The sequence below is a fragment of the Cebus imitator genome, unplaced genomic scaffold, assembly GCF_001604975.1.
Source record: "Cebus imitator isolate Cc_AM_T3 unplaced genomic scaffold, Cebus_imitator-1.0 Scaffold264, whole genome shotgun sequence".
Lineage (NCBI taxonomy): Eukaryota > Metazoa > Chordata > Mammalia > Primates > Cebidae > Cebus > Cebus imitator.
This window is the reverse complement of record NW_016107579.1, coordinates 1,804,347-1,815,255: the sequence shown is the minus strand read 5'-3', so window position 1 is coordinate 1,815,255 and position 10,909 is coordinate 1,804,347. Positions and strand designations below refer to the sequence as shown.

Sequence of the window (10,909 nt, the reverse complement as noted above, 5' to 3'; positions counted from 1 at the left end):
AGTGAGCCACTGCACCTGGTCAGGAATACCATTTGAATGACAGAAAATTTCTCACTGGAAACTATGGAGACCAGATGTAAGTGGCGCAGCTTATTTTGTGGCTGAAAGAAAAGAATTGTCAACCAGGAATTCAACTGCCAATAAAAATACACTTCAGGATTGGACAAGAAATAAAGACACTCTCAGAGGAAGAGAAATGAAAAGAATATTTTCCTGGCAGAACTAACTTTAAAGAATGAGTGGAGGAAGTCCCCCAAATAGAAAGGAAATGATATAGTAGACTAGAATTTCAAAAAAGACAGAGACTGATAAAACAAGTAAAAATAGGGATATATACTACACCATCCTTCTCATGAGTTTTAAAAATCACGTTTGATTTTAACACAAAAATTATACTGCCTGATGTGGTGTTCAGTGAATGGAATGAAAATAGCAACAATTATATTTAAAAAGTGGAGAAGGCTAAAAGACATAAATGAAAGTAAGATTTCTACATTTGAGTCAAATTGGTAAAACGTTGATATGATCTGTATACATATTGCAATACTCAGGTTGTGATAAGTTCTGCATATATATTGCAAAACATAGAGAAACCATTAAGAAAACTATTCAATCAAAAACACTATAAATAAATCAAAATGCAATTCTAAAAATTGTTCAGATAATCCACAGGAAGGCAAGAAAAGAGAAATACATGAATGGAAAACAAAGAAAAAGCAAAAACGATAAGATGGCCAATTTAGGCCTTGACATATCAATAATTACTTTCAGTATAAATGGTCTAAATAGAGGACAGGTATTGTCAAACTATATTAAAAACTTAATCCAACTATGTGCTATAAATAAGAAATCAAAACAACAGAACTTCAAAATACATGAAGCAAAAACTAATTTAACTGAAAATGAAAATAGACAATAATAATTATAATTGGGACTTTAACACCCACTTTCAGAAATTGATGGTAACTCTGCAAAGTTACAGAAGAACTAAACACTACCATGACTGATTGATAGTATCTAATGAACACATAGAATACTCCAGGTAGCAACAGCAGAATGTACATCATTTTCAAAGACACATGGAATATTCACCAAAATCGACCATATCTAAGTCATAAAACAAATTTCAACAAAATGAAACAATTAAATTATACAGAATATGCTATTTACCAATAATACAATGAAAGTAAAAATCAACAACGGATAGGCAACAGAAAAATCTCCACACATTTGGAACATTTAAAAAAGTACTTCTATATGGTGCATGGATCATTAAGAAAGTCTCAAAAAATTTAAAAATAAATATGAATGGAAATGAAAATACAACATTTTAAAATTTATGGGATAGAAACAAAAGCAGCTCTGAACAGAAAAATTATAGCACAAACTGCTTATAAATAAAAAAGGCCTCCAATCAACACACTAAGTTTCTTCCTTAAGAAAATAGAAAAGAGCAAAATAAATCCTAATCACCTAGTAAAAGGAAATAATAAAAATAAGAATATAAATAAATAAAATTTAAAATAAGAAGACAGAGAAAAATCAATGAAACAAGTGCTAGCTCTTTGAACAAAATCAATAAAATTGACAAACCTCCAGCAAGACTGACAAAAACAAAAATGAAAGAAGACGCAGATAGCCAATATCAGAAATGTAACAGGTGCTATTACTGCAGATCTTGGAGCCATTAAAAGAAAATAAGAAAATACTATTATTAACTTTATGCTCAATTTAAAGGAAATGGGCCAGTTTCTGAAAAGCCACAAACTACCAAAACTCAGTCAGGGTGAAATAGATAATCTGAATATCTATAATCATTAAATAAATCTAAATTTTAATTTAAAACCTCCAAGAAACGAAATATTCAGGCCCAGATAGTTTAACCAGCACATCCTAATAAACATTTAAAGAAGAATTAGCACCAATTTTATACAACCTCTTATAGAAGAGAAATAAACACTTTCTAACTCATTTTATGAGGTCAGAATGACCCTAATATAAAAACCAAAGATAGTCCATTCTGCAGTTCTGTATCTTTTAAGTGGAACATTTAGGCCATTTACATTCAATGTTAGTATTGAAATGTGAGGTATCATTGCATTCATCATGCTCTTTGTTGTCTGCATACTTTGTGTTTTTTTGTTTAGTTTTTTTTTGGCTTTTTAACTTGTATTTTTGTTTTATAGGTCCTGTGTGATTTATGCTTTAAAGAGGTTCTATTTTGATGTGTTTCCAGGATTTGTTTCAAGATTTAGAGCTCCTTTTAGCAGTTCTTATAATGGTGGCTTGGTAATGGTGAATTGTCTCAGCATTTGTTTGAAAATGACTGTGTCTTTCCTTAATATATAATGCTTAGTTTTGCTGGATAAAAAATTCTTGGCTGACAATTGTTTTGTTTGAAGAGGCAGAAGATAGGGCCCCAATCCCTTCTAGTTGTAGGGTTTCTGCTGAGACATCTGCTGTTAATCTGATAGCTTTTACTTCATAGGTTACCTGGTGCTTCTGTCTCACAGTTCTTATGACTCTTTCCTTCATCTTAACTTTGGATAACCTAATGACAAGGTGTCTAGGAGAAGATCTTTTTGTGATTAATTTCCCAGGCATTCTTTGTGCTTCTTATACTTCCGTGTCTATGTCTCTAGCAAGGCTGGGGAAGTTTTCCTTGATTATTCCCCCAAGTATGTCTTCTAAGCTTTTAGAATTGTCTTCTTCCTCAGGAACACTGATTATTCTTCAGTTTGGTTGTTTAACATAATCTCAGACTTCTTGGAGAGCTTGTTCATATTTTCTTATTATTTTTTCTTTGTTGGATTAATTCAAAGACCTTGTCTTTGAGCTCTGAGCTTCTTTCTTCTACTTGTTCAATTCTATTGCTGAGACTTTCCAGAGCATTTCACATTTCTAAAAGTGTGTCCAAAGTTTCCTGAATTTTTTGTTGTTTTTTCTTTGAGCTATCTATTTCCTTGAATATTTCTCTTTTCACTCGTGTATTATTTTTTGGTTTTCCTTGCATTGGGCTTCACCTTTCTCTGGTCCCTCCCTGATTAGCTTACTACCTAACCTCCCGAATTCTTTTTTGGGGAAATTGGGGATTTATTCTTGGCTTGGATCCATAGTGTGATTTCGGGGGGCGGGGTGTTGCTGAACCTTGTTTTGTCATATTACCAGGGTTGGTTTTCTGATTTCTTCTCATTTGGGTAGGTTCTGTCAGAGGGAAGCCTAGGGCTGAAGGTTGTTGTTTAGAATGTTTATCCCATGGGTCTTCCCTTGATGTAATATTCTCTCCCTTTTCCTGTGGATGTGGCTTCCCGTGAGTTGAACTGCAGTAATTTTTGTCTCTCTTCTGGGTCTAGCCACTCAGTGAGTCTGCCCAGCTCTGGGCTGGTATTGGGGGTTGTCTGCACAAACACCTGTGATGTGAACTGTTTATGGGTCTCTCAGCCCTGGATACTGTTCCAGTGAAGGTGGTGGATGTGCTGTGGACTCCATGAGGGTCCTTAGATTTGGTGGTTTAGTGCTCTATTTTTGTGCTGGCTGGCCTGCTAGGAGGTGGCGCTTTCTAGAAAACATCAGCTGTAGTAGTGTGGTGGGAAACTGGTGGTGGGCGGGGTCCTAGAACTCCCAAGATCTTGTGTCCTTTGTCTTCTGCTACCAGGGTAGTAGGGAAGGACCATCAGCTCCCACACAAACCAAAGGGTCTGTCTCCCATCGTGCCCCCCACTCCCAACAGCTCCAAGTCTGTTTCCAGGCAGAGGGTGAGATAGGCCTGAAAAGTTTCCTGAGGCTTTCTACCTCCCAGCTGCAAAAGAAAAGAGTTTTCATTCTTCCTCTGCCTGTGAAGCCTGCAAGCTGAATTCACACCTTCCCCTGAATTGTTGCCAGGATGCTAGAGAACTCCTTCTCCCTGTGGAGTTTTATCCCCTGCTCCTCTGGCCATCCACCTGTGGATCCCTGTGGTGTTAGGCAGGAAGGGGCTGCTTGGGGATCCAGCAAGCTTCCGGGGATTTTCTGTTGCTGCTCCTACCCCTGTATTTCACTTAGCTCATCTCTCTAACTTTATTCAGCTTCAGGTAAAGTCGGAAACTTCTCCTGCAAACACACCTTCAGCTTCTCCAGTGTGGGTGTGTGTTCGGGAGACAAGGGTCTCCCTTTCCCACTTCCATGGCTAGGGCACTCACAGTATTCGGGTTGTCTACTGGGTCCTACTGGAGTGGTTCGCTTCCTTCAGAGGATCTGTGGATCCTCTCAGGATTGCTGGTTTGTTCTTGAAGTCAATATGGAGCTAAAATTCACAATGTAAGCCTCTGCATGCTGCTCTGTCCAGAGCTGAAAACTAGTCATGCTTCCCATCCATCATGATTCCCCACTGCCTCCAAAACACTTTTACAATGAATAAATAAATTCACAAAGTTGTAAGACACAATGTCAACACATAAAAATCAACAACATTTCTATATACTAACAATAAATAGAAACTAAATTAAAAGCATAATAGAATTGACAATTACACCAAAGAAAATGAAATATTTAGATATAAATCTAATGACATATGTACAAGATCTGTATGCTAAATTAAAAAAAAATTTAGTTAAACGAATCAAAGACCTAAGTAAATGGAGAGACATGCATAGTTTGTAAGTCTGCATATAATAAAGATGTCAGTTCTCTCTACATTTATGTATAGCTGTAACACAATTTCTATTAAAATTTCAGCAAGTTTTTTTTGTAAGTATAGGCAAGCTGACACTTAAATTTATATGGAAAGGCAAAATCCCTAGAATAGCTAAAGGAATTTTGAAAAGAAGACTAAAATTTGAGGAATAAGTCTACCTGATATTAAGGCTTGCAATATAACTATAGTAATCAAAATACTGTGGTATTGGTGGAGGGATAGTCATACAGATCAATGGAGTAGAATAAAGAAGGCAGAATGAGATGCACACAAATTTGCCCGAGTTGTTTTTGACAAAGATGTCAAAACAATTCAATAGGGAAAGGACAGCCTTTCAACAAATGGTGCTGGAATGGCTATATATTCATGGTCAACAAAATGAAACAAATGAAAACCGTGGCCTAAACCTTATATCATATACAAAAATCAATTCAAAATGGATCACAGGCTGGGCATGGTAGTGTGAGCCTGTAATCTCAGCTACTTGGGAGGCTGAAGTAGGAGGATCACATGAGCCCATGAGTTTGAAGCTGTAATGCACTATGACCACACTGTGAATAGCCACTGCACACTCCAACCTGGGCAACATAGGGGGACCCTGTCTCTAAAATATAAAAATAAAAATGAAATAGAGCATGAACTTAACCGTAACAGGTAAAACTATAAACATTTTAGAATAAGACATAGGAGAAAATCTTTAGCACCAAGGGCTACTAGGTAAAGAGTTCTTAGACGACACCAAAAGCACAATCCATAGATGGAAAAATTGTTAGGTTAGACCTTATCAGAACTAAAATATTTGGGGCTGTAAAAGACATTGATATGAACATAACACAAGCTACAGACTGGGAGAAGATATTTGCAAATTGCATATCTGCCAAAGGACTTATATATAGAATATATAAAGAATTCTTAAAACCGAACAGTAAAAAAAAAAAGATCCAATTAAACATGGGCAAAAGACACAAAGAGACATTTTACTGAAGAGGTTATACAAATGGTAACTAAGCACATCAGAAGATAGCACCATCATCAGGCATTAGGAAAATGTAAATTAAATCTACAATGAAATATCACTATATACCTATGAGGATGTCTACATTAAAAAAATAGTGATAATGTCAAATGCTGGCAAGGTTAGAGAATACTGGATCAGTTGTACACTGCTGCTGGCAATGTAAAATGGTATAGTCACATTGGAAAATATAGTGACTGCTTCTTGTAAAACCAAGCATACACTTAGAATCCAGCAATTGCACTCTAGGGCATTTACTCTGGAGAAATGAGAACTTAAACTCACACAAAAGCATTTACAGAAATGGTCATGGCAACTTTATTCGTAATAGCCCCCCAAACTGGAAACAGCCTAAATGTCCTTCTTTGACTGAATGTTTAAACAATCTGTGATACATTCATATTATGGAATGCTATTCAGCAAGAAGAGCCAGCTATGGACAGATGAGTTTCAAAGGAATTACACTATGTGAAAAAAAAAAAATCAATCTTAAAGCAGTCACATATTGTGTAATTTCTTTATGTAACATTCCAACAATGGAAAAATTATAGAGATGGGAAACTGATTAGTGGTTGCCAGGGGTTGATGATTGCTGGTGGGGGAGGGAGAAATATGTGGGTTATTTAGCATAGAATTGGTAGAACTATATTCATACACACAGATGAGTGCATGGAAAACTAATGAATAAGCTCTGTGGGCTGCACCAATATCAATTTTCTGGTTGTGCTATTGTACTGATGCAATGTAAGATATTACCACTGAGGGAGAGTGAGTCAGGGGTTAGAAAGGCTTCTCTGAACGTTTTTTGCAACTTTCTCTGAGTCTATAACTATTTCACAACAAAAAGTTAAGACAAAACTCTATGGTAAAGCCAGATGTTTAAAAGATGTTGAGAAATATGAGGATGATGAAGAGCAAAGTCATGACAACGACATGCAATAATAGCAGTCATGTCAGCAAGACTGAGCCTGAACAGACTTGAGGGTTTCAGTTTGTTAAAGGTCACTCTGGAGTATCTTCAGGGAAGGAAGAAAGGGAGGATTAGACTCACTACTGAGAGACAATGGTTAGCGTTAATTAAAACAAACAACCTTAACTTTTCTATGTGTATTTTGTTTCAATATTCTGTCTCAAGAAGAGAAGAATGAAGTTAGTGGAAAGACTATCATGAAGGAAGACAGGAAGCCTGAAGTAGTTGAGAAGTTGGGGTAAGAGGTCCTGACAGGTGCTGTGACTCATGCTTGTAATTTCAACACTTTGAGAGGCTGAGGTGGGTGGATCATTTGAGGTCAGGAGTTGAACACTAGCTTGGCCAACATGGTGAAACCCCATCTCTACTAAAAATATAAAAATTAGCTGGGCATGGTGGCAGACATCTGTAATCCCAGCTACTAGGGAGACTGAGGCAGGAGAATCACTTGAACCTGGGAGATGGAGGTTGCAGTGAGCTGAGATTGTGCCACTGCACTCCAGCCTGGGTGATAGAGTAAGATTCAATCTCAAAAAAGAAAAAGGAAAAAAAAGAGGTCCCAACAGATCACATTGCATGGCCTAACATGTGCTTGGCTGTGTGGTAACAGAAGTCCTTCTTGAGAAACCAGACAGGCCAAAAGTGTGACAGGAAGCCTAAAGCCACACACAGGTTGGTAATGTTCAAAAAGGTAGAAACAGACACAACCCAGAAAGATATTCTCAACAGGTAAATTCTCTTGTTTAAGCCCAAATGTTCCATTGTTGAGGTGGATGATGGTGCAAAACAGCAGTTGTATGGCTCTGAGGGGAGACCTGGGATTCTGCGGGACCCCGAGGGTCACAGAAGCCAACCCTTTGTTAAATCCCTTCAGGAAACTGAAGCAGTCTTTGTGGTGGTCATTTGTCAGTGGATACATACATCAAATCATCACGTGTGCATAATAAATATATACAGTTTGTATTATTAATTACACTTCTGAAAAGCTAGAATAAGAAAGAAAAGAAAGAGTACCTTAATTCTAATGCAGATAATGGAATGAAAGAGGCTTGCTCTAATGAGGGAGGCTGGAGGTGATGGTGGGAAAGAGGGAGGCAAAGTGCACTGTGCTTGTAGAGGGTGTACTGTGAAATTTACACTCCTCATCATTTTTTTAGATTGATTTTAGAAAAAATAAAGTTTATATTCCAAAAGTTTCTCAAACTCACTTATAAAATTTTCTTCAGTGTGTGGTTAAAACTTTCCTAGTCCAGTATCCTTGGGTAATAAAAAAAAATAGTTTAATATTTTATCATCAGGGAAAAACAGCATTTTATATTTCAATACTAACAACAATAGAGAAATATAAATGAGGAAAATGACATTGCAAATGTTTTCCAGTGCTGTTTTTGGTGAACGATATGTGGGAAGTTTAAGATAATGTATTTTCAAAGAAAATAGATATATATTGCCTAAATAAATAAAACTTCAGCAGACAAAAAATAAGTAAGATGCCGGGAGCCAGCCCTGAGGGGTCACTGCTACAAAGCCTAACAGTGATTATCCTGCATAATGGCACTCTTCTAGAAAATTTTATGTTTTTCACGGTCTTTGTATTAAAAGGCAGAATGTTGTAAATGCATTTAAGAAAATGTTTCATCCAAATTAAAGTAGTTTTTTTTTTTGGTAAGATACTTTTAAATTTTTTATTATTTGTTGGTGGAGATAGGGTCTCACTAAGTTTCCCAGGTCGGTCTCAAACGCCTGGGCTCAAGCAGTCCTGCACTGGCTTGGTTACATTTTTAGTTGATGACACATACAACTCAGGTCAGAAATCTGGGGTTCACCCTTAACTCTTGTGTCTTCCTCCCCAGCCCTGTCCTGCCATTGCAGTTAAATTGATTTGATTTCTAGCGTTTCTCCAGAGCATTCCCTCTTTTCCTGCCTTCCATCCACTGCTCCTCATCACCTCCTGTTGCCAAGCTCCTCTCTGCCTTCAGCTTCTCTCTCCAGCCATCCCCATGTAGGACCAAGAGCAACCTTACATGCACATTAGTGCCGTTCAGCCCCACATCAGCCCCTTCCTGCTTCCCCACTGACCTCAGGATGAAGTCAAATTTTTTGGTTCCAGCCTCAGTACCCACTGGTCTTTCCCACCCAGTTTCGGGCGAACCAGCATGGAGTTATTTATATTCCTCTGAATATTTCTTGTGAATACAATACAAACATGTGGCATCCACCCCTGTCTTAGGCACTAACTTCTTTCTCTAATGGACCCTCTTTATTGTTTAAACTTTAAAGAGGTGTCAGCTTTTCCCTCCAGGGCCCCACACCAAGTTAGATCCATCCCTCGAAATCTCAGTCACAACATGGAAATGGTCAGTTAATGGGCGGCTCACACTGTTCCCTCCTGCCAGAGGCCACGTTTATTCAAGCCTGTTTCCTCAGTGCTGAGTGCAGTGATCTGCTGGAAATAGGTGCTCAGTATGTTTGATCAGCTGACTTTGCTTGAACATCTTCAGTCTCTTAAACAGTTACGTATCCAGAATACTGCATTCTGAGAACTTCCAAACAGCCAATGATTATTATAGCAATTAGCACTCATGCCTTTCTCTGTTATTACACTGCAAATGCCTAGAGGCAGAGCCCCAGATGCTTCATCTTTGTATCCCTAAAAATTCCACACAGGGACCTGGACAGACGGGTGTGGGATGAGAAAGACACTCTGGCCAGGAGACAGAGCCACCACTGTTCCTGCATAGACAACTTCCAGGAAAGCCTGGGAGTGGGAATGACTGATCACCTTGGAAGATGAGCCCAAGAGAATATCATAGACTAGGAAATCAGAGATCCTTTGTAGAATGCAAGCCCACCCATGATTTCAAATACTACAAATTCTAGAAGATTGTAAAAATACATCACCTGTGGAATGCCAAGTGAGAAAATAAAGACAACAGAATTGACGGAATATTACAGACCTGAATTTAATCCAAGACAAACTAATTATGAAACTATGAGCATATTTCAGCCAACACAAAATACAGAATATGTTTCTTGACCAGCACATCAGCTAAAACAGAAATCCCCTTAATGAATTTTAAAGAAGCTGTGTTTTGAAAGCTGTGGTGCTTCAGTTTTGTGGTCTCCTTTCAGTGCCCCCGTTTTGAGTTTTCATTTTATCACCCAATCTGTGTGTCAGAATAAGACACTCACAAAAAAGGAGACATTTAATAAGCATTGACATTTATCTAAGGAAAAATATTTAAGTATAACTAAATCAACAGTGAAGCTAAGAAAAATCTGACTATATGCTAAAGATACAGCATCTATTATTAGCATTACAGGAATTCCAAATTGAAGCACTCCAGACACGTACTAGTGAGGGTTAGGTGCAAAATGCATCAATAGGGCAAACCTAGACTCTCTATTGACTTGTCTATTTTTGTATCTCGCTAGCAGAAAGACTACGTTTCTGGTCAATTCCATTATTGGGGAATAGTACTTTACCATTGATTTCAAAGGACTCCATTGCCATTTGGTCAAAAGCTGCTTGTTGGATCCCACTCAAGAATTTGTCCTCCTTGAGAATTTCCTTATTTCTCATTGCCAAGCTTTATAGATGGCCAAAGTCCTGGAGCCAGCAGAAATGCACCCTCAAGAGGAACCACTCGGAGAAAGATCCTTCCCATCGAACCACTATAGCTTGTTGTAAACCTCGCAGCACTTCCGTTTGGTTTTGATTTCTGAATTTTCAGAGTGTTTCCTGACATGGTCAGGATTGGGCATTTCTCAAAAATGTGTTAATCACATGTGGATCTCCTGTATAGTGCCGCTGCTTATTAAGGGGGATTGAGGAAGCTTTGGGGCACAAGTTACAGGCCTCTGAAAGCACCCCCTCACTCCCAGGTTCCTGGGACCCAAAAGCTGGGTGGCTTCAGAGAGTGCCAACCAATCCCTGCCACGGGCGCAGACTCAGCTCACTGTCCCAGGACCTCTCCAGCCCACAGTGAAATCTCCCTCCTCTCACCTACCTCAGCCTTTAGAGTTCATCCTTGCTGCTCAAAGTGTGGTCCATGGACCAGCAGTACCAGTGTCATCTGAGAACTTGTTAGAAATGCAAGTTCACTCGTTCTAGCAATAAGTCTCTGGTGTCACCCCATCAGATCGACTCCAAATCTACAGCTTAACTAGATCCCCAGGCAATTTATATATACATTAAAGTTTGAGAAGCACTGCTCTGAACCACACAATTTAGCACTTAGTAATTTTTCTT

The 10,909-nt window shown here is 38.3% G+C and overlaps 1 protein-coding gene across 2 annotated transcripts in view; it reads right to left on the bottom strand.

Annotated features, from left to right (window-relative positions):
* MARCO (macrophage receptor with collagenous structure) overlaps nucleotides 1-10,370 on the bottom strand; it is a 41,492-nt gene extending 31,122 nt beyond the window's left edge. For both annotated transcript variants that reach the window (XM_017500237.2, XM_017500238.2), the window contains exon 1: nucleotides 10,144-10,370. In XM_017500237.2, the coding sequence (XP_017355726.1) occupies nucleotides 10,144-10,240 (97 nt within the window). In that variant the 5' untranslated portion in view covers nucleotides 10,241-10,370. The remainder of the gene's footprint in view (nucleotides 1-10,143) is intronic.
* Between the last annotated feature and the right edge of the window lie 539 nt (nucleotides 10,371-10,909).